Source organism: Apteryx mantelli, chromosome 33, assembly GCF_036417845.1.
Source record: "Apteryx mantelli isolate bAptMan1 chromosome 33, bAptMan1.hap1, whole genome shotgun sequence".
In the NCBI taxonomy this organism is placed as follows: Eukaryota; Metazoa; Chordata; class Aves; order Apterygiformes; family Apterygidae; genus Apteryx; species Apteryx mantelli.
In genome coordinates this window covers 3,298,957-3,324,768 of record NC_090010.1, presented here as the reverse complement: position 1 = coordinate 3,324,768, position 25,812 = coordinate 3,298,957, and the positions used below count along the sequence as shown (strand labels likewise).

The window sequence follows — 25,812 nt, the reverse complement described above, 5'->3', positions numbered from 1 at the left end:
CGGCGCGCGGCTCCCCCCTGTCCCCCCCCCCCCCCCCAACCGCGTCGCACAACCACACGGAGGCACCGGGTGAGCTGAGCCTTTAATGACGGCGGCAGCAAGGGCAGCCGGGCGCCGCGGGCCCTATGCGGCGTTGGCGCGGAGCAGGGGGCTGCTCTCGCCGCTGGGCGCCCCGCCGAAGGCCTGCCGCAGCAGCAGGCGCAGGGCAGAGCCGGGGGGCAGCCGGCCGCGGGGCCGGGGGGCCGGGGGGGGCCGGGGGCGCGCGGCGGGCTGTACTTCAGGCGCCTGCGGGGCAGAGAGAGGGCGAGCGGGTTAGCGCGGCCGGCCGGTCCCGAGCGCCGCCACCGCTGCCACCGCCGGCCCCTCGGGCTCACCTGTACGTGTAGGCGACGGTGGCCAGGGCGGCGGCGACGAGCAGCAGCCCCAGGGCGAGCGTGGTCCTGCCGGCAGCCGGAGCGGCACCTGCGGGGCACGGAGGGGCGGAGGCGGCTCAGCGCAGGGCGTCCTGGCCCCGCCGCCACCCCCGAGGGGGCACGGGGACCCTCGCCGCCCCCCCCCCCAGCCCTGCTCCCACCTCCGACGGCGACGCGGGTGCTGGCCACGGCCAGGCTGTTGCCGTTGGCCAGGGACACGTTGAGGCAGTAGAGGCCGGAGCGGTTGAAGTCCTGGCGCAGGACGAGCTGGCAGCCGGGCGCCGGCTGCACGGCGCTGCACGTCTGCTGCTGCGCGGTCTGGCACTCGGCGTCCGAGACGACGGTGCAGACCTCCTCGGGCAGGCTGCCGGGCGGGGGTCAGCGCGGGGCGGGGGGGGCCCCGGGACCCCCCCCCCCAGCCCCTGGCACGGTCCCCGCGCGGCCCTCACCTCCCCTCGCACGTCACCGTGAGCTCCACGCTGTTCTCGCTGCCCTCGGGGACCACGGACGCGACGATGGCCACGTTCTCGATCCCCTCTGCAAGGGCCGCGGGGTCAGACGGTGCCGGCGCCTGGCCCCCCCGGCCCCCCCCGGCCCCCCCGGCCCGGCACCCACCGACGATGTCGAGCTGGGTGGAGAAGGTGCCGTAGCGGTACAGGATGCAGCCTGTCGGCTCGGCGCCCGGCGCCTGCCGCTTCGCCAGCGCCAGCGGCTCCGCGGCACCTTCGGAGGCAGCGGTGGATGCTGCGAGTCCAGCTGTGGCTCCTGCTATGGGTGCAGCTGTGGCTCCAGCTGTGGCACCTGCTGGGGGTGCGACAGTGGCTCCAGCTGTGGCACTCAATAGGGGCACAATGGTGGTTCCAGCTGTGGCTCCAGCTGTGGCTCCAGCTGTCACAGCATCTGCAGAGGAACCAGAGAGAAGAGGCTGGAGAAAGGCAGGGAGGGACTGAGCCAACCCCCGGGGTGACCCCAGGGACGGGGCAGTCTCCCCCCAAGGACCCTGGCTGGAAAAGCCAGGGGTCCCCACCCTGGACCCGGCCCCCAGCGGGTCGGGGTGGTGGGGTCCGACCCCGGCGTCGGAGCAGGGCACCCACCTGCAGCCAGGGTTGCTGCCGCGCTGGCAGCGGGCCCCGCCGCGGGGGACGAGGTGTTGGCTGTGTCCCCGGCCGGGGAGGCGGAGGCGGGGAGCAGGGGGTCCGCAGACGCCGCGGCGGAGACGGCAGCGGGGTCCATGCCGGCTCCGTCACCGGGCACGGAGGCGGCCGCGGGGGTGCTGAGCGCCGGGAGGCCGGGCTGCGTGACGGTGGGGTCCGAGGGCTGCGCCGAGGCGGCGGGCGCTGGGGGCAGAGCGAGAGTGGAGGGGCTGCGGGGCGGCCGCGGGGCACCCCGGGGCCCGGGGCGGTGGGGGCGCCCCATCACCCGCTTACCGGAGCTGGGCGCCGCGGCGGTGCTGGGCGCGGGGCCGGCGCTGGTGCCGGCGGGCGGCGTGGCGGTGGGCGGCGGCGGCGGCCCCGTGGTGGGGTCCACGAGGGGCGGCGCGGAGCTGCCGCAGGGGCTCAGCGGGATGGCGGCCTGCAGCACCAGGCGCGCCGCGAAGGAGCCGGCCTCCAGGTAGGTGTGGGTGACGGTGGCGCTGCGGGAGATGAGGGTGCCGCTCCGGTCCCCGAAGTCCCAGGAGTAGGAGACGTCGGCGTCGCGCAGGTAGCGGCTGGGGTCGTGCAGCCGCACGGCGAAGGCCACGGCGCGGTTGCGCACGAAGCGCCCGGCGCCGCCGGCCGCCCCCTGCACCTGCGCCACGTCCACGGCGAAGGGCACCTGGTCTGCGGGGGGGACGCGGCGCCGTCAGCGCCCACGTCCCCCGCAGCCCCCCGCCGCCCCGGCTCCCCCGGCCCCGGCGCCTACCCGTGATGCTGAACTGGGTGCTGGCGCGGCCGATGGGGACGAACTTCTGGCGGCCGCGGTAGTGGTACACCACCACGTCCATGGCGTAGGAGCCGACGGGGACGCCGTCGGTGGGCACCGTCAGCCGCGACGCGGGGCCGTCCACCACCTGCCAGTACCGCCCTGCGGGGCGAGCGGCGTCAGCGGCCGGCGGCGCGCGCCCGGGGGGGTCCCCGGGTCCCGGCACGGCGGCAGCGGCGGCCTCACCCCACGTCCACCACACGTAGACGAATCTCCCGCGCTTGTCCCAGGCGCCGCGGGGAAAGGGCCGCCCGTCGGGGAAGACGCCATCCGAGCCCTCGGCCGGCTGCTCCGGGTAGACGGGCTGGCCGCCGGCCACGCGGGTGCCTGCGGGGAGGCGGGGGTGAGCGGGCGGCGGGGCGCCTGTCCGCCCGTCCGTCCGTCCGCCCGCCTGCCCGACGCTCACCGTTGACGGTGCAGTTGCGGCTCCAGACGACGCGGCCGTCGGGCAGCACCGCCTGGTCGCGGGGGAAGCGGAGGGCGACGGAGAAGGTGGCTTTGGCGCCCGCCATGGTGGGCGCGTCGCTGCTGACGTCGAGGGCGACGTCGCCGCCTGCGAGGACACGGGGCCGGCGGCTCAGGGACGGGCGCCATGGGCCCCCGCGGCCCCGGCCCCGGCCCGGCACCCACCTCGCCAGCAGTCCCTCTGCCGGGGGGCCCCCTCCTGCCAGGGCCGGTACAGCCGCGCGTCCCAGCTCCGGAAAGGCGCCGGCGCCTGGCTCCACGTCCGGCTCTGGCGGCTTCCACCGCCGCTCCGGCTGCCGGCTCCTGGGGGGAGACAGGTGACGGGGCACCCGGGGCGGCCCCTGCGCCGGGGGCCCCCGCGGGGCGCATGGCGGCCGCGTGATGGGCCGGGGCCGGGCGGCGGCGGCGGTGGCGGCGCGGGGGGCAGAGCCGTCACGCGGCGCCCGCCGCTGCCCAAGCCCTTTCATGTGACTCTCAGCTGAGCCGGCGCCGGCAGCTCCGGGCACGGTGGGGTGGGCGTCCCCCCCTGCGCCCCCCGCTCGCCGGGAGCTGCGGGTGCCCCCGCCGCGGCCCTGCTCGCAGGGGTCCCCCGTTCCCTGCGTGTCCCCCCACTCGCAGGGGTCCCCCGTGATGCGCCCCCCGGCCCCGCTCGTGCCCCCAGCTGCACAGCAGGACTCGAGCCCGGCCGGGGGCACCATCCCCCTTGCTGCCCCTCCAGGCGCCCCGGAGGGGCTAATCCTGCCCCCCGCGTGCTCCGCCTTTGGGAGGGGGTCAGGTCCCACCACCGTCCCCGTTAATCCCCCGCTGGCTCCCCGCTGGCCCCAGACCCCAGCTGGGGGGGGCGACTCGGTCCCTGCCGAGCCCCAGGGGCCACCCTGGGGTGCCCAGCAGGATCCATCGCTCCCTGGGACCACCCTGCCCACGGCCACCCCGTGCGGGACTCCGGGTGCCACCGGGGCCCCGCACCCCACGTCCGGGGGGCGAGCAGCCGGCTGGGCCCCCCCGTGGCGGTGGCAGCTCGCAGCCCCCCCGGCCCCACTTACGGCGCTGAGCGGTGGCCAGGGCCAGCAGGGCCCCCAGCAGCGCGATTGCCCCCTGCACCCGCATGCTCCGGCCGTCGTCGCCTCGCCGCGCTCGGGCACCGCCGGGGCAGAGAGGCGAAGGCGCCGGAGCCGGGGGGATAAGAAGGGGCTCTCGTTTGCATAGTCCCACCCCGCGGGGGCCCGGCCCCCCGGCAGCACCCGTGTGCGTGTGGGGGGGGGGTGTGTTGGGGGGGGGGTGTGTGTGCGCACGCGCGTGCAGGTGCGCGTGGCCCCGCGCTCCCTCGCCAGCCCGATCACGCGCACCGCGGCCGCCCCGGCTCTGCCTCCCGGGAAGGCAGCGGCTCAGGCTTTCCTCGAGGCCCCGGCTCGCTGCAGCCTCCTCGCAGATCTTGCTGCAGGATCCGGTCACCGTTGCCCTTATCCGCAGGGCTTTGCACCCGCGCAGGGATTCGGCAGGGTCGGGGCACCCGCTGGCGCGGCTCGGGCTCGGCACGGGGAAAACTGGGTGACGGGAGGCTGCGGCACGGCCCGGACGTGCCTCCCGCGTGGTGCGGAGCCCCTCGTCCCTGGGGTCTCACCACCCCGCTGCTGGTGGCCCCAGAGTGACCAGACGGGCTGGGAGCCGGGCCGGGGACCGGCCTCCCCTCCTGGTGGCTCCCTGCGGGCGGCTGCCCAGGCTGCGGGCGCATGAGCGCACACGCGGGCACGCGGCCTCATCCGCTCCTGCTCGGGGGGTGTCTCCAGCCCTGGCCACTCTGCCCAAATCGCTGGCGATGCCCCGCTGCCACTGCACGCGGGGCTCACCCCATGCCCAGCCCTGGCGTCCAGCTCAAGCCTGGCCAGAGTCGGAGCCCCGGGGGACACCGATGTCACCTCCGTCCCCTCCCGGCTGCTGGGCCGTGCTGGAGGGGCCCTGGCTGCAGGCCGGCAGGGCTCAGCCCACCCGGCCTGGGGACACCCTGGAGCCACAGCATCCGCCTGGCCTCGGCCCAGGGGACCCGATCCGGGCGCTGCTGCCCAGCCTGGCCAGGCTGCGCGTGCGAGGCCTGGAGGGGACGGGGCTGGGGGGCTGAGCCAAACTCCTGGGGGACCCCAGCTGGAGCCCAGTCTGATCCCTCCCCAGGCCGCGGGGGACCTCGGCCAGCGCCCCAGCATGTCCCCATCCCTGGGCCATGGGGGAGCCCAGCCAGAGCCTGTCCCAGCTGTGTCCCCGGGCCACGGGGGACCCCTTCCCTGGGCCATGGGGGACCTCGGTCAGAGCCCAGCACGTCCCCATCCCAGGAGGGCGCCCTGTTGGCAGCCCACCCCGCACTGGACAAGCTGGGCCGCCTGGGGAAGCGACTCCCCCGGGAGGGGCTCGGCACGGACCCCCGGGAATCGCCCCGGGGCGGGTCCGGCGGCGGTTTCCGCGGGCGCGTCCTGTCCCTTTAAGGGATCTCCCGCGCCGCCCGGCGCGTCGGCGGCGGGCCCGGCCAATGGGGCGGCGCGGGGGGCGGGGCCGGCGGAAGGCGGGAAGCGGCGGGCGGGCGGGGGCCGCGGCAACATTGTAGCGCGCGGGGGGAAGCGGCGGCCGCGAACGTTCCATCCGCCCCGCGCGCCGCGACCGGGCCCCCCCCCGCCCCCCCCCGGGACCCCCCCCGGGACCCCCCCCCGGGGACCGGCCCCCTGCAACCCCCCCCCCGGGACCGGCCCCATTGCAACCCCCCCCGGGACCGGGCCGCCCCCCCGGGACCGGCCCCCTGCAACCCCCCCGGGGACCGGCCGTCCCGCCCCCCCCCTCCCCCCGGGACCGGGCCCCCTGCACTCCCCTCCCCCCCCGGGACCGGGCCCTCTGCACCCCCCTCACCCCGGGCCCGGGCCCGGCCCCCGCCCCGCCGCCCCATGGAGAACTTCCAGAAGGTGGAGAAGATCGGCGAGGGCACCTACGGCGTCGTCTACAAGGCCCGGAACAAGGTCACCGGCGAGGTGGTGGCGCTCAAGAAGATCCGCCTGGACACGTGAGGCAGCCCCGAGGCGGCGGGGGGGGGGGGGGGGGGGACGACGACCCGGGGCCGCGGCTCAGCCCGCTGATCCCGGCCCCGGTGGCTTCGCCCGCAGGGAGACCGAGGGCGTCCCCAGCACGGCCATCCGCGAGATCTCCCTGCTCAAGGAGCTCAACCACCCCAACATCGTCAAGTAAGCGGGGGGACAGGGCGCCGATGGGTGCCGGCCGGGGCCGTGGGAGCGGGGCGCCCTGCTGCCTGCGTGCGGCACCAGGCCCAGGCCTGTGCCCCGCTCGCCTCCAGGCTGCTGGACGTGATCCACACGGAGAACAAGCTCTACCTGGTCTTCGAGTTCCTGCACCAGGACCTGAAGAAGTTCATGGACTCGTCTTCCATTAGCGGCATCGCCCTGCCCCTGATCAAGGTAGGGCCGCGGCGGGTGGCGCACCGGCTCCTGGCGGTGCTGAGCCCCGCGGGGCGGCACTGGGCCCCACGGAGCCGTGCCGACCGTGCGCCCCCTCCCCGCAGAGCTACCTGTTCCAGCTGCTGCAGGGCCTGGCCTTCTGCCACTCCCACCGCGTGCTGCACCGCGACCTCAAGCCCCAGAACCTGCTCATCAACGCCGAGGGAGCCATCAAGCTGGCCGACTTCGGCCTGGCCCGCGCCTTCGGGGTGCCCGTGCGGACGTACACGCACGAGGTGAGTGCCCCCAGTGCTTGTCCGGGCCCCCTGCCCCAGTTTACCCACTGAGGGACGGGCGCGACGGCTTGGGCCGGGCCGGCAGGGCGGAGGAGCCAGCGCCCCTTCCCCCCTTTCCGCAGGTGGTGACTCTCTGGTACCGAGCCCCCGAAATCCTGCTGGGCTGCAAGTACTACTCGACGGCCGTGGACATCTGGAGCCTGGGCTGCATCTTTGCCGAGATGGTGAGCGGCCCCCCAGGACGCCCCGGGGAGGGGAGAGGAGCCGGAGCACGGCCGGGGCCCGGCGCACACGGCCCCTCGCGTCGGAGGGCGCACGTCACCCCAGGGTCAGGTCCGAGGGGCGAAGCCGGGGTGCGCCCAGCCCGGCGGGACCGGTTCTGCGCGGGCGCCTCCGCCCCAGCCGCGGCCCCGGGGCAGGCGGCCCTGACGTCACCGCGGCGCGGGGACCCGGCTGGCGAAGAAAGGGGCTTTGTGGGCTCCCGGGCCCCGGCGGAAGGGCCCGCGCCGGCCGGGGCGCGCGGGGACGTCATGTGAGCCCGCGGCCGGGGCCGTGACCCGCTCCCAGCGCCCTGCCCACCGCCGGGGGCCGCGTCACGAGGGGGCTGACGCGGCGCCGCTTCACGAGGGGCCCTTTGATCCCTGGCCAAGGGTTTGTCCCTTCGGCGAGCCTGGCCCTGCCCGGCACCCAAAAACACGTGCTGGGCGCAGCTTTGCTTGGAAAGGGCAAGGCGTCCCGGGGGCCAGTTGGTGCGGACGCCCCTGGGGGCGGAGAGCTCCCAGTTCGGTGCCCGCCGGCTCTTGCCCCGTCGCCGGGCGCTTCGGAGGAGCCAGGCTCCTCCGTAACCCCGCAGCCCTGGCAGCCCCCGTCTCGCGTCGGGTTCGACCCGTCGTGGGTGCCAGCCGCGTCCGGGCTCTCCACGGCTCTCTCCTCTTGCCCAGATCACCCGGCGAGCCCTGTTCCCCGGAGACTCGGAGATCGACCAGCTCTTCCGCATCTTCCGCACGCTGGGCACCCCGGACGAGGCCATGTGGCCGGGCGTCACCTCCATGCCCGACTACAAGCCCAGCTTCCCCAAATGGGCCCGCCAGGACTTCAGCAAAGTGGTGCCGCCGCTGGACGAGGAGGGGCGGAAGCTGCTGGCAGTGAGTGAGGGGTTGGGGGCGCCGCGGGGGGGGGGGGGGGGGGGGAGCAGGGCCTCGCCGCCCCCTCGCCGCCCCCTCACCGCCCCCTCTTTCTCCCCAGCAAATGCTGCACTACGACCCCAACAAGCGGATCTCGGCCAAGTCGGCGCTGGGTCACCCCTTCTTCCGCGACGTCACTCGGGCCGTCCCCCACCTGCGCTTGTGAGGCGGCCTGGCCCCAGGGCTGCCGCCCCCCTTGCTTGCACTTAGCCCTCGCGGCTCTGCCGGGCCGGAGCCCTCGGGACGGGACGCGGCAGCCTCCCGCCGCCCGGCACCTGCCTGGAGAGCGGGGGCCGCCGTCCCTGCCCGCGCGCCCCCCGCCTGCCCCCCCGTCCCTGCGCCGCGGAGGTGGGATCCCAGGGCCGGGAGGCGCCTCCGGCCCCAGGGCGGCGTCGCCGGGGCTCACGGACCCTCTTTCCCTTCCGTGACCTCTCTCCTGCCCCGAGCTGGGTCTGAGCCCCCGCGGAGCAGAGCGGGTCCCGGGTCGTGCGGCTCCACCGCTTGCAATCCTGCCCGGGCCGGGCCCGCTCCGCTGCTGCCTCGCGGAGGCCCCCGTCTTCCCTCTCCCGGACTTCAGGCACTTACAGCCCTTCCCCGGGAGGCGTTTCGGGCTGTGGAGATGCTGGCTGGCCCACGGGCTCGTGCTGGCTTTGCCCAGCTCCTTCCAGCACAGCCAGGCCTCTCCCGGCCCCCCGAGCCCGGCCGGCTTGCCTTGTCCATCCTGCCAGCACGGGAGGAGCCTCTGGTGTCTTCCAGCCCAAGAGGTGGCTCGTGGGCCCTGCGTCCCCATGGAGCAGTCGCTCCCGGGAAAGGGTCGGTCACGTCGCAGCCCCGCGGAGCGACGCTCGTCCGTGCTGCCCGGCCTCAAGGCCGCGCGTCGCGCCAGCGTCTCGTAGGGAGCAGTCGGGTTGAAGCCGGCTCCCTCCCCGGTGTATTTATTTCCCTGGAAGCAGCCGGATCTGACCAGGGCAGCTCATACTCGACCTTGGGGACGATGGGGACCGTGGGGGCGGCTCCTGCCGCTGCCCTGCTCCCGGCCCCGGCAGCGAAACCGGCCCCAGCTCGCTCGGCACGAGGCCTTTGCCCATCCCTGCAGCACCGTGCACGCGCGGAGGAAAGCTGAGGCCCGTGACCACGTTCGCCTTCGCCCCCTGGGTGCAGGGGGTCAAGGGAGGCAGCATCTTCGTCCCCGGCGTTTCCCGGCCTCCTCCTCCTCCTCCTCGGCCGCTGTCTCGAAGGCCAGCTGCTCCTTGTCTTATCATGGCTGTTGCGGCTCTCAAGGCTCCTCGGCGGCACCGGGGCGGCGGGAGCCCCGCGACCGGGCACTGTTTCCCTCTCCGAACACTGCCAGCTCGGGGCTGAAAACCGCGGGAGGAGGTGGAGGCCTGCAGGGAGGGTCGGTGCCGGCTAAATATCTACTGCAATATTTGGGAACATGAAGATTTATATGTATTTTTGGACTGGAACAAATAGGTATTTATAAGCCGTGGTAGCAGAGTTCTTTTGTAGAGCGTTTCTTAGAGAAGCACCTTGGAGTATTTTGTAACAGAATTTCTTTACAGCCATCTCCAAACCCGCCTTCCCGGGATATTTTTGTCACTGACTTTTGTAACTTCCCGGCTGTGATTTCTTACCAAATGTTAAAAATATTTGTGTAACTCCTTTAAAAACCATTAAATATTCCTAGTTCTTTGCCTGGAGTTCTTCGTGGCTGCGCGGCAGCGGCGGGGAGGGCGGCGCGGGGCCGCGGCGGGCGCTGGGGGCTGCTGTCGGCGCACGTGGCCCCGTGCTGACGTATGCATGCGGTGCGAACCCCCAGACCCCTCTATTCACCCCATAGCTGCACCCCTTATACGTGCATGCATATATTCACCCAGGTATACGTGCAGCCCCTGCCCTGCACGTCCCCCTATAGAAGTGGCTGTAGGCACCCTGCATGTGAGCCCCCACGTGTCGCTATGCACCTGGCCTTCCTCACAGGGGTGCAGGGCCCCCATAGGCGCCCTCATCTCTAAATGACACCCGTATACACCCCTATGTCTATACACTGACTCTGTGCACACCTCTGGGTCTATAGGGTCCTATGTCTCTATGGCCACCCCATATGTGGCTCTGTGGGTATATAGGATCCCCATATGTGCCCCCTTGATATGTTGCTGTGGGTCTATATGATCCCCATATGTGCCCCTGAGGGTCTATAGGACCCCCCCATGTGCCATCACCCCCACATATGTTGCTGTGGGTCTATATGACCCCTGTATGTGCCCCTGGGTGTCTGTAAGACCCCCCCCCATGGGCCATGGGCCCCACATATGTTGCTGTGGGTGTATATGACCCTCCCCATATGTGCCCCGGGGGTCTATAGCTCCCCCATATATGCCCCCGTGGCTATATGGCTGCTGTATATGTTGCTGTGGGTCTAAACAGCCCCCCTACATGCCCCTAGGGCTCCATGACCCCCATATGGGTCCCATGGCTATATGACCCCATATATGCTGCTGTGTGTCTCTAGGGCCCCCCACCGCCTCCGTGGCCCCACGGCCTCCCCCATAGGTGCCCCCGGGTCTCCATATGGCCTCCCCATACCCACCCAACCCGGCCTTGGCCCCGCCCACAGCCACAAGCACCGCCCCTTATCACGCCCTTCTGTGGCCACGCCCCACCTCTGCTCTGGAGTGCTGCCATTGGCCAGGATAAGCTCCGCCCCCGGCGGGACCCGCCCCTATTGGAGGGCCCGGCTTAACTGAGGTAATTGGGAGCTGCGGTAAGGGGGGGTCAAGGGTCACGGCTCCCAGCGGCCCCCGTGCTCGGCGGGCCCGCCCTTCCGCCCCTCCACGGGCTGTCAATCATGGCCAGCGCCGCCTCTGATTGGCCGGCAGGGAGGCCGCGGGCGGCCCTGCCTTGGGCAGCCCTGGGCCTTTGGGGCTCGCCCGCGTCAGTCATCGCGGCTCTGGTCTCGGGTTGGCTGGGCTGGGACCCTGCTGCCTTGCGATTGGGCTATGGGGCAGCGGCCCGCGTTCTGATTGGTGGCTGTGGCCGCGGTAGTACGCCCCCTTAGGTCACCTTATTTGTTGTTGATGAAGCCCCCAGTGAGGCAGCGCTTCCCGTTGGTCGCCAGCTCCGTCAGTAATGCCAATGCCCGCCTCTTTCATGACGTTTCCGGTGATCATTGGCTGATCGCCCTCCGGCCCGTCCTCACTCCCATTGGCCGCGCGGCGCTGCTCGTCAGGCAATCCCCATCCGCCGATAGGCTCACCCGCCCCGGGGCGGAGCCCCGGCGCGCGCTCTCCCCCTCCGATTGGCCTCACGGGCGGGAAGAGGCGGGCCGTCCGCCCCGCTGCCCACCGCTGATTGGCTGCGCCGCGCCTTAAGCCCGCCCACGCGAGGAGGGTTTGGTTGAGCAGCTGTTTGTGTGCTCGGCGCTGGGGGGCCGCGACGGGGAGGCCGGAGCCGCCGCAGGTACCGGGGCCGGGGCGGGGCCCGGGGGTGGCGGCGCCGGGGGGAGCGGGGCGGCGGGGCGGGAAGGGGTGGGGGGTCCTGGGGGAGAAGGGGGTGTTTGGGGGAAAAAGGGGGTGTTTGGGGGGGGGAATGGGGGTGTTTGAGGTGTGGGGGGGTCTTGAAAGGGAGGGTTGAGGCAGGGAGAGGGGTGTTGGGGGGGGAAAGGGGCGTTTGGTGGGGGAAGGGGCTGATGGGGGGAAAAGGGGGTGTTTGAGATGTGGGGGAGTCTTGAAAGGGAGGGTTGAGGCAGGGAGAGGGGTGTTGGGGAGGGAAAGGGGCGTTTGGGGGGGGGAAGGGGTTCCTGGGGGGAAAAGGGGGTGTTTGAGATGTGGGGGGGCCTTGAAAGGAGGGAAATGGGGTGATTGAGGCGGGGAGAGGGGCTCGGGGTGGGGAAAGGGGCGTCTGGGGAGGGGAAAGGGGTGTTTGAGGCGGGGAGAGAGGCCTTGGGGGGAGAAAAGGGGTGTTTGGTGGGGGGGGGGGTCTTGAAAGGGGGTGCTGGGGTGGGGGAAGGGCCCAGGGGAGAGGGGCATTTGCAGTGGGGGGGGGGGTTGAGGTCGCAGGGTGCTGTGAAGGGGCTTAAAGAGGGGTCTGAGTGGGAGGAGGAGGACTTGGGGGGGGAAGGAAGTGTTGTGGGGAGGGGAGTGGGGGGGTGCAAATGGGGTGTCTCAGTCTGGGGCTGGTGGGGAGGGATGGAGGCCCCTGGGATGGAGGGGGGTTGCTGGGGTGGGGGCCAGGAATGAGGCAGTGGCCTCGGGGGGGGGTAATGGGGGGGGTCTGGGGGTGGCGGTGGGGCAGGGCTTGCAGAAACCTGGGGGCCCTGGTCAGCCCCCGCATGCCTGGGGGGAGTGGGGGGGCCTATGGAGTTTGGGGGCCCCCGCACCCCCCGCCGCAGCCCGCCCCAGGCCTGGCCCTACCTGCCCTCCCGCTCGGGGCTGCCTCATCCCGGCAGCCGCTGTGCTGCAGGAAGGAACTCGCTGGCTGGGATTTGTGAAGTGCTTTCTCTTCTTTTTTTTTCCTTTTTTTCCTCCTTTTTCCCCCACCAGCCTCTAGTCGGTCCCCAAAGCTGCTGCTGGCCTCGATTTCTTAATAGGGACAATGCAGGAGGGAAGCGACTGCTGCCCGTTTCGGTGGCATCGGTCCCCGAGCGCGGGGCCGGCAGCCGTGGGGCCTCCCTCCCCGGGTGCCGCCGCTAAGCCGCGCGGTTGTGTCCGTCGCTCCCCTGTGCTGGGGCTGTCGGGACCGTTGCAGTGGGGCTTCCCTCGCCCGGGGGGATTTGTGGTCTCCTGCTCGTGTTTTAGTGCTGTTAAAAAGGCCCTAGAGCAGGCGGGCGTCCCTGCGGAGAGGGACAGTGGTACATAACCCCTTTCTCCCGTAAGAAAATAGTGTTTTAATAGGGGCTGCCGGACCGAGGGCGTTGCCAAACTGGCCGTTCGCGCCCCACCGGCTCGTCTCGGCGAGATGAACCCCGCGAGAGGGCCGCCGAGCCGCGGCGGGGTGTCCCCACCTGGGCCCCTGCGTTGCTGCGTGCTCGGGGCTCTGGGTGCGAGTGGCCCAGGCTGCAAAGTGCTGGAATAGTAAATGTTCGTTTAGAGGGTCCTGATGCCCGCAAGGCTCTTGGCGCTGAGCTTAACACTACTATCTTTTCCGCTGCATGGACCGGCGGCGGTTCCATTTGCCAGTATTAGATGCCTGTGCAGAATCAGATACTCTATCGCTCGCAGTGTCAGTTAGGGTAAGAGAGGAAGTGAATCACAGAAGCTAAAGCCAAGAGGCCTGTTAGATTATTGGGGCCCGTCCGGGCCGAGTGAGGCGGCTTCAGCCTCCTGGGCGGCGCTGCCCCGGCTCCATCCCGGGGAGAGTGCCATCGCCCCCTCGGCGCGCGAGGGAGGCCGAGCCGTCTCCGGTCGGCGTCACGTAGGTGTGTCCCGGCTCCTTGCATTACCCAGGTGAGCTGTCTGCGGCGGGAGAGGCCTCTGCTTTCCATGCAGGGTTGCTCGTCTTGCGCCCCAGCCTCCTTAAGGGAAGCGGATCTACCGTGTTCTTGAGCGTCTCGCAGGCTTCTGTGCGAGGCCCGTTGCGGGGACGTTGTTCTCCCATAAGCAGCGCTTTCCTTGTGCTTTCACCTGGAGTTTGTCCCCCGGAACTTCTTGGAGAGGGAGAGAAGGTCTGTCTGAGACCAGCGATGCTGCTGGGCTGAGCGGGAAGGCAGAGGTCCCAGGGCCGGGCTTCCGGGGCTTTCTTCGGCTTGACCGCTGCCCTTAGGAAGGAAGGGTGAATATTATTGTCCCCGGGATGCAATTCTCGGCTGTGTCTGCCTGACCCAGCACTGTAACCGCTAGCACTTAGCCGGAGCTACCCCGTCAGTGTAAGATGGAGGGCCTGCTCTCCAAACACCCATCACTGAGTGAAATAGCAGATCAATAAGTGCTTTTCCTTTTGTTTCCTCTTCAAGAAACAGCCCGTAGGCCTCCTGTTTAAAGAGGGCATATCTGAGGGTATCTTGTGAGCCAGCCTCTCCCTCCCTGATACCTCTCTATCCAGCTTTCACAGTTTGCTGCAGATGTTGTGCTAGATTGACTTCTGCAGACAGCTTTGTGCCTGCCAAAAAAAAAAGTGCATGTGTCTCCTCCTAACCCCTGTGTGTGGACTGTAAATTAACTGTTTGGGTTATGCACCTGCAACAAATTGTGGCTAGCGGGTATGCTGCGAAGTCTGGTTCCTTCCCTGTGGGAAGGCGGAAAGCTTTGCTGGGATGGCCTTGAGCACTTGTCGGCTATATCTTGAATATAATGCTGATTAAGTGTGCTGTGCGCGCTGACGGGGGGGGATGGTTTACAGGCAAGCGGGGTTGGAGTCTGTCCCTTTCCCGGACGCTGTTAGCTGTGACTGTGAACTAGCTCTGCCTCCCTAAGGTTGTTATCAATCAACTACAGCCACTGATATTAGCTGGCTTTACCCGCTGCCTCCTTTTAGGAAGGCTTGGGGTAACTCGGCAATGTCGTATAGGTCCTGCCTGGCCTGGGGAGAGCTTTCCAAACTGAACAGCTTGGACTCCAGGAGCAGGAGGATCTCTGCTGTGCGAATTCTCTGTGGGCTTCGCGAACTTAGTGACATCTGCAAGTTACTAAGCGATCGGAGCTGTCTGAGCTGCCAGGTCTCAATATTTCATTAAGGATGAATACCTAATGATGAGAGCGCGCGCTGTGGGATGACTTTGTGTGATACTTGGTGGCGTACGCCAGCTCGGGTTTGTGCTCTGCGAGCTGGAGGTCCCTCAGCACCGGCGACGCGGGCCGCCCGCTGCGGAGGGGCCGCTCTTGCGTCCGAGCAGCATTGCATGGCAAAGGCCAGGCTCCGTCTCAGGACGTGGGGCCAGGAGCGTCCCCAGCTCGGCAGCGGAAGCGGGTGACGCTGGCTTGAGAGCTGTGTAGTTAAATGGGTGCTAGCTGAAGGACACGGGGATACGTGCACGTCCTCGAGAAGGGGCTGATGGGGGTCATGCTGGCAAGAAGATGATCTGCTGCAGGCTAGCAGGGAGCTGCGTGGAAGGGCAATTCCCTGATTAACCCCTCTCAGGGTACTCCTGCTTTTCGAGAATGCCTTGAAATAAAGCACCAAGGCCCAAGACGATGCGCTGTAACATTTCCGTGATCCCGTAGCCCTCGCTTGTGCGGAGGATGTGCTGAAGCGCACAGGGCTGTGCGCTGGAGAGCCTCGAATGAGGAAACCCAGGCGGAGGCGCCAGGCGAAGCGTTGGTCGGGCAGAGCAAGGTCCCCTCTGCGGAGCTGAGACATGCAAGCCTCACGTCCGAGCGTCTCGAGCTGCCCGCGATGAGAGTTCGTGGCAGGCTTAACCCATGCGTGTGTCTCGGTGGTTGCTTGAATGCGATTGGGACATAGGAAAAGTATCGCTGGCAACAGGAAAGCAGTTAACCCAGACAGGCTGTTGCAACCCTCCTGTTCAAAGGGTGCCCCCTCCTCTGAAACGCGGTTCTGCCGTCCGAGCTCCTGACGTGCTTAACAGCAGGTCTGAGTGGTCCTGGCGGTCGCTAAAGCGAGCGCAGTCGCGCCGGGGAGGCGAGCGAGTCTCTTCGTTCAAACGTCATGTCCCCACGGCTCGAGGAGGCTGCAGCAGCCCGGCGCTGGCAGCGAGCTCTCCGGGAAGGAATGCAATAGATAGAGTTACGGAGGAGACGGAGCGGCCTTCTGACTTCCTAAACTTGCTCCTGAAACACGGGTTGATTTGTCTGCTGCCAGCTGGACGGGCACAGCCCGCTACTGGGAAAACTTTTGTGCTAATTTGTGTCAAAGCCTACTTCGGTCACAGATGCAGGAGAAAAGTGGATGTATCCTGACAGGCCTTGTAGTCGTGCCTGTAATTGCTGGAGCTTGCTGTTCAGCACCATAAATCTCACTCGGCTGGTACCCAGCATCTTGTATTGCTGACGAAATTAAAGTGCACCGAAAATAGGTGTAGACTTCTGTAGATTGACCATATTAAACTTTTCACTTGTTGCAGTGATATTTTAGTAGAAATACCTGATAGTCTTGGGAGCTACAGATCTTCTGACTCCCTGGTATTTAGGCCAGCTCTGTTAGGCTGAAGGAATTCAGGTGGAAGTGTCTTTCTTAATCGATTTCATTAGAAAAGTCCCATTTAAAGGGAGTTCTTGGTGCTGGCAGGATTGTCATAGCCACGGCGCTGCGCAAACACAAGCGGCAGATGGACAAAGCGTATCTGACCATGCTGCCTGCTGGATTTCCAGCATGCATGTCCTAAAGTAGCTTCCAGGAACCCCCCCGGTAGGAGAAGTAGATCCCTTCTGGGACTGGCTGTGTCCACGGTAGTACCTCAGGGCCCTAGTGAGCAAGGCAGAGGGAAGATGGAGCAATCCTGCCCCCAAAAGTTAGTGACTTGTGTAAGAACAGCTAAAACTTCAGTTACACTTCAAACTTCACGGTGTTTCCAACAGTAGGTGACTTCATGGGACAGCGTATGTGTCCGGGGGCTCGTTCCACGCAGCATTTGTATGCGGAGCTTTTCACGGGCGTCGGAGGCTGACGGTAGACCGCAGTGAGTCTAACCTGCTTGCGTGTGGATTAAGTCCCCTTCCACTTCACAGACTCAAGCCTGTCGTGTCCGGCTGACTCTGCCAAGGGCTCTGGGAGCCACCTCGCCTCCTGGCCCCCAGCGAGCGCTGTCCAGATGTTCCACCCCAGAGCTGCTCTCCTTGCAGGTCCCGAAAAGCGGCACCGTTGGAAGTAAGGCTGGGGTAAGCGGTCTGGCCAGGGCTCTTTCCCTAGCCCCCAGCTGCCGTGCGCTGTGCTGATTTGTGTCTGCGTTGGCGGAAGCGTGGCCAACAGATGAGAGATGCCCGTCAGGTAACGGTTGTGCTGCTGAATGGTGAGGGAAAGAGGAGGCAGCTCGGAGGCCTTGCCCTCCCTCAAAAGCGAAGGGTGGCATCAGGGGGTGCTGGCCTAGGAGATGCCGGACCTCGAGCTGGTAGCAGGAGAGGACCCAGGGTTTGCCAACGGTCAGAATCTGCTGGCTGTCGGCTCTTGAGGTCCAGCAACAAAACCTGAGTTAAAAGTTTGTGCTGCTAGATCATACGTTGAACAGCTGCCAGCTGAAGAGATGCAGCTGGAAGCCAAAAGCCTGACAAAGTAGCTGCTGATCCTTGAGGTCAGGAATCCCGACTGCTGTTCATGGCTGTGTTAGCGCCTCGCTGCTTACCTGTGCCAGGATCTGCAGTGCAGCCTCTTGGGAAGAGAATATTTGTATTTGAGCTGGAATCCTTCACTGTGCGGCTCGAGTGATTGGCAGTTATTCCTTATAAGCCAGCACAAGATCTATTCTGGGAGCTCGCCGTGTGGTTCTAGCTCAATTTGCAGAGTGGCACAACAGGACCTGCCTGTAACGAAACCCCATGCGAGCAAGTGGTGAAAGTCCAACAACACGGTAGCGCCGAATGTTCATGGAGCGAGCTTTAACAGCCGCCGCCTGGCGTACCGGGGACTCGGGCTTCAGTCAGTGTCTCGCTGCCTGCGGTGAATGCCTTTGAGCTCGAGGTTCCCGAGGAGCTCCAACTACTGCTGAATTAGTACCAGGGTAGTACGGGAGTTCAGAAGAGCCACTTTCACTTCTGTGATTTGAAGGTCTGGGTATAAGCTGTAAATCTACCGGCTTGGTCGTACGATGATGTGGCAATCCCCGGTGGGAGTAGGATGCTCTGTTAGATGTATGCTCTACCTCCGGCTGGGTGCTGCTCCAGGAATATTACACCTGGACCCATCTCCACTCAGTCACTAAATCCACTAGTCTGCAGTGTAAGATAAACCTTTATTTTGGTATTTTGGGGCCTGCTTGCATGTTTGTGGTGAGGGTTGGGCATACGAATACTTCTGGGCAAAAATAACCAGGTTCACATCCAAAATCCTTCCCGAGGAAGGAGGGGAGCCCAGGCCTAAGTGCAGCCCGAAGGAGCAGTCCTCCAGGAAATAGCTCTGGGACTGACTTCAGTTGCCACCTTGGAACCGTCGTTGTCGTTCTTGGCCTGCGTTTCAGTCCTGCTGAAACGACTAGTCCCTGGCAGCTTTGACTTTAATTGGCAAAAGGAAGTAAAAACAAACTTAGGGAGAGCAAGACATTCCTGGTCTTGAAGCTGGATTCCAGTAGCCGTTGCTTCAGAGCTAAATGATATTTCCAGGGGAAGAAGTTGATCTCGTTGACGGAGAAAAGCCAAGTGACAAAGCTGCTAAGTTTCAGTTGCTGAAAACTGAGAGCGGTGATCCTGGGGTTAGTGAACAGCGTCTGCGGTCTCTCGGGTGTGTGGCTTGGCCGTTGGCAAGCTGGCTCGGGTGCTCTCCTCTCCCTGCCCTCAGCGGGAGGAGAGGGCTTTGGGACCGGGCGTTCGTGAGGCGCTCGGGCAGCTGAAGGCGCTGGTCCCGTCTTGGCTCAGCACTGCGTGTGGGCATGTTGGTGGCTGGGGCTGAAGCGAGCAACCTGCCTTGTGCCGTCCCCACTCGAGAGTGGGTCCAGCTCTTGCCCCGGCCTCTCTGAAGGGCCTGTGACTGGTGGTGGCGGGTTTGTATCTCAGTTCTAGGAAGTTTTCGCTGTTGAGACGGGGGTTTCTGATGAGAATGGTGAAAAATATTTGTAAAATCTTCGTCTCTGCCTCTAAGCTTGTGAGAATAACTCTAGGCTGAAGCAAACCTAGCACAGCAGACCAGAGACCAGACGTGGATCTCGAAAATCCAGGAGGTCCAGCCCCCTCACCAGGTCCACTGCGTGGCCTGTGAGCAGCTTTGACTCGTTCCTTTGGTGCCCTAACCTGTGCTGCAACAAATATCACCCCAGTGATCTTGGCTGAAGCCAAACGATCCCAGAAAGCGTTGGTTGCTGGCCAACGTATTGAAGGGGAGGAAAAAGAAGGATATGGGGTGTGGTGGAAGCACACTGGTCTCCCAGGTGCACCAGAGGTGTTTCCTTACATGCCAGAGGAGGTATTTTTCAGATCTCTTGCGACTTATTCACATTCTCATAACTTTTCGTGCCTGGCCTCATCCTGGATGAAGCCAACTCCCCAGGCCAGCAGTTCCCGAAGCGAGTTGGTAGGAGCGGGGCAGCTCGGGCCGCTTCCCCCCGAATCGCGCAGAGCTGGGCCCAGGAAGCTCAGGATGCTGCCGAGGTCGTTGCTTAATCATCGCTCTCCCTGCGCGGGCCTGGAAGAGGAAGGAAGCATTCCTCCGTGCCTTCGGCAGGCTCTGCCCCGGGAAACCTGATCATGCAGCGCCTGGGTCGCTGCTAGATATCTCCGAGCTGTTATGAGTTTGTGTTTCCAGCGTGTTGCTGTATCTTTGTGGGGAGTGTGTGAGAATATTCCTCCTTTTCCTGAGTAGGTTTGGGAATGGCTGGCTTTCAGGGCCTGTTCTGTAAAAATGCTGTGGTTAGTGAGCATTTCCTGCTGGGCTTTTCTGGCCTTAACTTTGCTTACGTTTTCAAGCAGATGGGGAAGGGGAACTGGCAACAAACAACTTTCCGTCTGTTGATTCTGGTCTCTATATGATCCTTGTCCGGTCGTCTGCGTGGCCCTGTTAGCGCAGATAAATCTCTGCTCTAGCACTGCTTTGCAGCAACCTTGGGACTGGAGTGTTAAAACAGAGAATGTGGGTGGTTTAAAACAACAACAGAAAAAGTGCTTCCTCTAGGCATGCGAACTGCGGGAGCCGAAGCTCAAACTGCTTAATGACCCCTGTTACGGGTGTCTTGACCTTTTTTCGTGTCTCTTATCTGTGGTGCTGGGAGAGCCCCCTCCCAGCGTGTGCATCGCGTCCTCCGGGCTCGAGGAGCCGCGCGGTCCTGGGTGCTGCGTCTGATCCTGCTGCCTTCTCCGGGGCCGCGTGGATTTGAGGGAGCGGCCTGAGCGGACGGCGGCGATCGCCAGCACTAGCTGGCTGAGCGTGGTGGGGGGGGGGAGAGGACAACCCGGCCACGCAACGCTGCCCCGGGGCATCGCTCTCGGGCTAGGGTTGTGCACAACTGGTTGCTTTTGGTGATGCCGCAGCCGGCTTCGTGCCACAGGGACAGGGCTTGGGAGGGAAACGCAGCCTGCTCCCCTCGCCCAGGCGGCTCTGTCGGACCTGTGCTAAACGTGTTGATGGGGGGGAAACATGGAGAAAAAGGACAAACGAACCGAACTGAGGAACTTTAAGGCAGAGCTGCGGAGCGTTTGGCTCCAACTCCTCCTCCTGGCAGCCGGCTGGCGGGAGGGGAACAGCCGTGGAATCTGCTCGGCTACTGCATAAACAAGAGCAGCCTCCAGGCCTTGAGCAACGTCTCATGCCTGCCTCGAGGCCAACGCTCTCGTGTTGCCCCTGCTAAGCGGAGGCAGCGCGGCCCCCCTGCCCGGGCTCCCGATCTCCGGTGGCGTAATGTGTCCCAGCCCGGGAGGGGTTTGCTGTGTCTCGGTGCGCAAGCGAGGCATCTGCTAGGACTGCTGACTCACTCCCAGCCTCGCTCGCCTACGAGGATCCAGTTTGCCTGGCTCCTAGATTAGTTCCTACCTACCAATTTGTTACCTCTTGAAGCACCGCCGGAATAAAGGCTCGGGAAGCAGAGGTGTCTGAATGTCTCGTAAGCCTCGGGAGGATGCTCGCCTCCAGCGTGCCAGGGGAGGTGGGGGATCTGTCCTCCGTGTCGCCTGCGGTGCGTGGGACACCTGCGCCTGTGAGTCACGGCTCGGGGTGGGGGGCGAAGGACCCATAACAAGGAGCGTGTTTTAGCTTAAGGCAAGACGAGCTCACCTGCTGACGCCCGGCACAACGTGTCTCAGTAGACCTGAAAGGGCCCTGGATGAACGTGGAAGCGTTGCGCTGTGCGAGTTTAGCGTGCTGACTGCTCTCTTCTCGTTCCAGGACAGCTGAGCACATCAAGCGCCTCTGCTCTGTCCCGAGCCCCTGCCCCTGCGAGAGCCGGTCAGTGCCCTCACGGTTCTCTGGTTAGCGGGGTGCCCAGTGCTAGCAGGACCCAGGCCATGACCAGCAGAGGAGCCGCCAGGCCGAATGGTCAGTCCCAAGCTAGTAAAATCTGTCAGTTCAAGCTCGTGCTGCTGGGCGAGTCGGCGGTGGGGAAATCCAGCCTGGTGCTGCGCTTCGTCAAGGGCCAGTTCCACGAGTACCAGGAGAGCACCATTGGGGGTGAGTAGGCAAGAGGCACCCGGCGTGAGCGCGTGTTTAGGCGACCCGAGCGCCCTTGACTGACGCTCTTGGGCATCAGAGCTCCGGCAGCCAACCTAGTCTAAACTTTTGCCCCACCCCAGCTCTGGTTTTCTTTAACTATAGGTCAGCATCACGCTTTGACCCCTTGCTCTGCAGCCGTCTTACGTGGACTAGACGCAGGCACGTGACTGTCAGTGCTCCTTGCAAGCCAAGCCTGGGCTCTAGCCACAGTCCCCACCCCTCGGCGCTGTGGTCTCGCAGCGGCGAGCGCTGACACCTTGGTGGATGTGGCAGTAACTCATCTGCAGTCAGCACGGGAGCCCTTGCTGATCCCCTGATAAACACGCTGCTCACACAGAGCAGCAAGACTTTTTTTTTTTTTGGCGGCTCTGAATGGTGGCCAGACTTGACATGACTAACAGACTCCTCCAGCTAGAGAGGCAGCGTGGTCCCGAGATCGGAGCGAGCCCGAGCTCGCATCCCTTCCGGGCTCGGGCTGAGCGGTGCAGGGAGGGCGTCCTGCCGCTCTGCGTGGTCCCTGCCTGCAGCAGGGGTGGCTGGCGCTGCGCTAACGCCTTGTTTCCTCCCGACAGCGGCGTTTCTTACACAGTCTGTCTGCCTGGATGACACAACAGTAAAGTTTGAGATCTGGGATACAGCTGGCCAGGAAAGGTATCACAGTCTGGCCCCGATGTATTACCGGGGGGCACAAGCTGCCATTGTGGTCTACGATATCACCAACCAGGTAAAGTCCCTGCCGAAGCTCCTCCGCTGCACGCTGTGGGGCGTGTTAGTAAAACTGCTCGGAAGCAAAGGCCCGTGCAGTTCAGTAGGGGCTCGTGGCTCCTGCCGCGCAGCCACCGGTCATCTCCCCCAACCCATCTCCCTGCGTGGTGCGGCCAGGGTGGCTCTTGCCTGGGGGGGATCCCGCGAGGCGCCTGCCTCGCAGCACAGCGGTCGAACCAGCCTTGACTTCATCCCTCTGCTCCTAGGAAACGTTTGCACGGGCGAAGACATGGGTGAAGGAGCTGCAGAGACAAGCCAGCCCCAGCATCGTGATTGCCCTAGCAGGCAACAAGGCTGATCTGGCCAGCAAACGGATGGTGGAATACGAAGTAAGTGGTGGAGTCTGAGGCACCTCTAGGTCTTTGTGAGCTGTTCTGCCCGTCCCCGACTTGAAAGCCCCTCAGTGCTGCCGCAGCAGGTGTGCTGGGGCTCTGGCTGCGGAAGGCTCATCCGGGTGCTCTCCTCTCTTGCAGGAGGCACAGGCCTATGCAGATGACAACAGCCTATTGTTCATGGAGACGTCGGCCAAGACGGCGATGAATGTGAACGACCTCTTCTTGGCCATCGGTAAGGCTCCGCGGAGCGGCTGGCGCGTGGGGGGCGCAGCGTGGCGGTGCGGGGCCGTCTGCGGGGGGCGCAGGTCTTCTGCAGCCGCCAGCCAAGAGCTCTTTGGGCAGCTGGTGAGCTGAGGGGAGCTCGTTTCCGTCCTGCCCTCCTGTGAAGAGGGCTCCTCGCAGCCAAACAGCCACCGTGCTTGGTGCGGAGCGGGCACTGGGATGCTGCTAACAGGGCTCAGCACCGAGGTGTGGAACTGATGCTCGGTTAATGCAAGAGCAGCTCAAAAAGAAGCTGCTCTTGGTTGCTGGGAGAGCACCTGGCAAGAGCGTGGGCCTTGCTGGTGTGGTCAGGGTGACATCGGGGACATCAGTGTGAGCCGGCCTGGTCTGCCCGCAGCTCTCGCACCCTGTCTTGGAAGCAGGGATCTTGGCAGGTCCCTCTGCCCGCCCTGAAGCCCCAGTGCGGCTCTGCAGCACGATTGGGCCCGGAGGCAGGGAAGCGTCCTGCAGCCGAACTAGCTCTTGGGCACCTTGGGGCCGCCGCGGTGGCCGGGCGTCAGGGGCTGCCAGCGTGGGAGGCTGGTGCTATTTGGTGCCACCTCCGGGGCTGGTGCGAGGCCCCGGGCTCGGCGCCCGCGTCGCGGCTAAGGGAGCGTGTTCCCGCTGTGCCGAGCGGCTCTTAACTTCACCGCTGCTCTGTCCACCTGGGTCTCGCCCGTCTTCCCCCTCCAGCTAAGAAGCTGCCAAAGAGCGAGCCCCAGAGCACGAGCGGAGCGGCAGGGAGGAACAGAGGCGTGGACCTTCACGAGCAAACCCAGCAGAACAAGAGCCAGTGTTGTAGCAACTAAAGGGTGGCGTTAGCCAGATGCCAGCGTGAGAGGAAGAGCTAAGATATAACCTCCATTCCCCCCGTCCACCACACCTCACCTCCATAACGGCACACTGAGAAACCCGTCTGAACCAAAACCCTCCCGAGAGCTCCGTCTAACTGCACTTTTTAATGCTTCAAAACCACCACCAGACACCTGTTACCACCATCCTGATGACAGTGGAACTAGATCAGCCGGGGACTTAACTTCCAAAAACAAACTCTTCTTCACTTTGTATTATAGGTGCAAATAGCTACCTAATTCTGATTTCTCCCTCGATCTTTCTCCCTGTCCCACCTCCCTTTTTGCTTTGGTAAATCTGTGTTCTCGGTCTTGTAACGTCTCTCCTTCTATCCTCCCCTTAGAGCTGGGGCGAGGAGAGACTCAAGGAGGTGGCAACATCATCCTTAGAGGTTCGCTTTGTGACAAACAAGTTGGAACCAGAGACTTCCAGAAAACATGGGGTTTTTCCGAGGGGGTCTGTCATGGATTTATTTTTATTTTTTTTTCTCCTGTTCCTTTTGTTTGGCTGTTCAGGGGGGAAAAGCTGCAGTGTCCTTAATTTCTTCCTAGGTGGCCTTTTTTTGCCGAAGGATCGGAAGTGCCTGGGAATTTTTTATGGGGGGAGGGGGGGAAGCGGGGAGACTACTGTAACCAGAAAGTCTGACCCTGAGCACTGATCGCTACGAAGCTAACACAGATAACTCGTCAGCACTGCTACACCTTTGTGAATAGAGTCGCTGCATGTTATTGCTACGAACGCGACATGAGCAATATCCCTCCAGTGATCCCGCTGCGGCCGTGCCCTGCCGGCCCCTCCGCCGCGCTGCCCGCAGCCACCCCGCTCGCAGTAACGAACCCGTCGGTCTCTTCTCTTGCTCTTTGGTTTGTCTCTTCCCTCCTCCAGACTAGCAGCAGCTGCATGAACTGTCTCTGGTTTGCACTTTAGTCATGGAAATGTCCAGTTAAGATGCACCTTGTTTTGTTTTTGGTTTTTTTTCTCTTGGTCCTGCTCAGTCTGAGCTCTCCGGAGGCTTGGGAGCAGTGGAGGGAGAAGGAGTCGTAGTGCTGATTTTTCTGCTTTCCCTAAGGAGCTTTCTTGGCTAGAGAAGTGGTCGTGGCGCCTCCGTACGTCGGGCTGGGTAGAGGAGAGCTGGATGTGACCAGGTGGCGTCCGTCAGTCCCATGGAGAGAAGGAAAGGGTCGCACCGGAGACTGCTGCTCTCCCCACGGAGCGGCTGGTCGCGGGCGCTGGGATAAGTGGCAAAAGGCCTCCCGTTTCCCGAGCTCCCGCCGTGGGGCGTCTCGGCGGGCCGCCGTGGTGCAGGCGCGCGAGCGTCCGCGGGTCTGCGTCAGAGCAGGGCTGCGCGGCCGCAAGACTAATTGCGACCGCAAGGCTAATTGCACGTAATTCTCTAATCTAACGCGCTGCGCGTGCCGGGGTGCCCCGGGCCGACCGCGCTTCCAGCAGCGGCGGGTCTGTAGAGGGCAGCACAGTCTGGCTCTTGGGTCCCTTCTCCGCGCCCCGCGCTCGGGGCCGGATTCTGCGGCTCTGCCTGATCCGGCCGCTCCCCAGCTGGGCCGCGGGGGTCGGGGTTAGACCTGGGCACCCCCAGGAGGGGGGACCTGCTGCAGGGCTGCAGCTGCCGGGCTCTGGGGTCCCCGGGGCCGCGGGGGCAGCGCGGATCCGAGCAGGTTGCCCCGGGGGAGCCGCTCGCTGCACAAACGCCCACGGGGCACCGTCGCCCGTGGCAGCGCTTGGGCCCTTCTCGCTGTTTTTGTGTGCACGAAGCTCCCCGGAGCGGGGAGGGGGCTCGTAGGCAGAGCCCACCCTGCCCCGGTCCGAGAGAGTCGGTGGGGCCGGGCAGCTTCCCCGGCCGAGGATTTAGACCCCCGCACGTCCCCCCGTGGCAGGGGGAGCCCGAAAGGGAAGGTCTCGCTTTGCTCTTGTGGCTCCGGGTCAAGGAGGCGCCTCCGGACCGCGCGGCTGGTGCCCAGAGGCTGGAGCCGCCGGGCTGAGCCGTCGCAAAGCCTCCCGGCAGCACGGGCTGGGCGTCGCGTGGGCCACGGCCGTGCGGTTGCTCCTATCGAAAGGGGACGAGCGGGCGGGAGAGCGGCCGTTGCCTTGCGCCGGCTCTCGCGGGCTCGGTCCCGCGGAGCTGCGGTGCCCCGGAGCCCCCAACCCGCGCGAGGCTCCAGCCCCCGTGTGACCTCCGCGTGCGGCCCCTCCTCTTACGTGGAGTTTTCTGGCTAAAACCCTGGACCAAATGGGGACACTGCAGCTTTTTAAAGTCTTCTCTTTTTTTTCTTTTATTTTCCTCTGCTTAATCTCTGATCTCTTTTTTTTTTTTTCTTTGAGGAAAGCTCCTACATTGCATTTAAATAACAATCATGGTAACAGAATTCAACTGCTGATTTACCAATGTATTTAATGTAAGTATATATAAAAACAAAAAAACAAAAAAAAACAAAAAAAAAAAGGAAGAAAAATCAGTGTATTCAGTGGAAGTGGCTGTGTTTATTTTTGATTCGGCGCTGGGAGGGGAAGCGCCTGCCCCGGCAGCCGCCTTGGCGCTGGGGGCCCTGGCTTAGCCGTGGCCGAGCAGCTCAGGGCGTCGCGGCGGTGGAGCCCCAGGC

The 25,812-nt window shown here is 65.1% G+C and overlaps 3 protein-coding genes across 3 annotated transcripts; 2 read left to right on the top strand and 1 right to left on the bottom strand.

The window, feature by feature from the left end:
- Window positions 1-123: 123 nt before the first annotated feature.
- On the bottom strand, window positions 124-3,947 carry PMEL (premelanosome protein). Its single transcript, XM_067313951.1, is given in 12 exon segments — window positions 124-249; window positions 252-285; window positions 375-462; window positions 575-777; window positions 863-950; window positions 1,029-1,313; window positions 1,508-2,233; window positions 2,316-2,477; window positions 2,562-2,702; window positions 2,782-2,928; window positions 3,006-3,143; window positions 3,884-3,947. Coding segments are annotated over 12 exon segments (2,202 nt in total).
- Window positions 3,948-5,741: 1,794 nt separating this feature from the next.
- CDK2 (cyclin dependent kinase 2) lies at window positions 5,742-9,441 on the top strand. The gene is made up of 7 exons (XM_067314152.1): window positions 5,742-5,880; window positions 5,981-6,058; window positions 6,169-6,289; window positions 6,394-6,564; window positions 6,687-6,788; window positions 7,506-7,709; window positions 7,810-9,441. Exons 1-7 carry the CDS (start codon window positions 5,765-5,767, stop codon window positions 7,912-7,914), a joined length of 897 nt encoding a protein of 298 aa, XP_067170253.1. The 5' UTR covers window positions 5,742-5,764; the 3' UTR covers window positions 7,915-9,441.
- Window positions 9,442-11,136: 1,695 nt separating this feature from the next.
- RAB5B (RAB5B, member RAS oncogene family) lies at window positions 11,137-25,660 on the top strand. Its single transcript, XM_067314153.1, has 6 exons — window positions 11,137-11,207; window positions 20,661-20,942; window positions 21,557-21,708; window positions 21,956-22,078; window positions 22,223-22,316; window positions 23,039-25,660. The coding sequence occupies exons 2-6, from the start codon at window positions 20,780-20,782 to the stop codon at window positions 23,152-23,154; spliced, it is 648 nt and encodes a 215-aa protein (XP_067170254.1). The 5' UTR covers window positions 11,137-11,207; window positions 20,661-20,779; the 3' UTR covers window positions 23,155-25,660.
- Window positions 25,661-25,812: the final 152 nt, after the last annotated feature.

What these genes read in the sequence shown, in the direction of transcription:
- CDK2 (XM_067314152.1), top strand. Translation starts at nt 5,765, where the DNA reads ATGGAGAACTTCCAGAAGGTGGAGAAGATCGGCGAGGGCACCTACGGC. An exon ending in AAGAAGATCCGCCTGGACAC is followed by an intron (nt 5,881 to 5,980) that starts GTGAGGCAGCCC and finishes CTTCGCCCGCAG; the next exon opens with GGAGACCGAGGGCGTCCCCA. An exon ending in GCTGCATCTTTGCCGAGATG is followed by an intron (nt 6,789 to 7,505) that starts GTGAGCGGCCCC and finishes CCTCTTGCCCAG; the next exon opens with ATCACCCGGCGAGCCCTGTT.
- RAB5B (XM_067314153.1), top strand. Translation starts at nt 20,780, where the DNA reads ATGACCAGCAGAGGAGCCGCCAGGCCGAATGGTCAGTCCCAAGCTAGT. An exon ending in TCTACGATATCACCAACCAG is followed by an intron (nt 21,709 to 21,955) that starts GTAAAGTCCCTG and finishes CTCTGCTCCTAG; the next exon opens with GAAACGTTTGCACGGGCGAA. An exon ending in CGACCTCTTCTTGGCCATCG is followed by an intron (nt 22,317 to 23,038) that starts GTAAGGCTCCGC and finishes TTCCCCCTCCAG; the next exon opens with CTAAGAAGCTGCCAAAGAGC.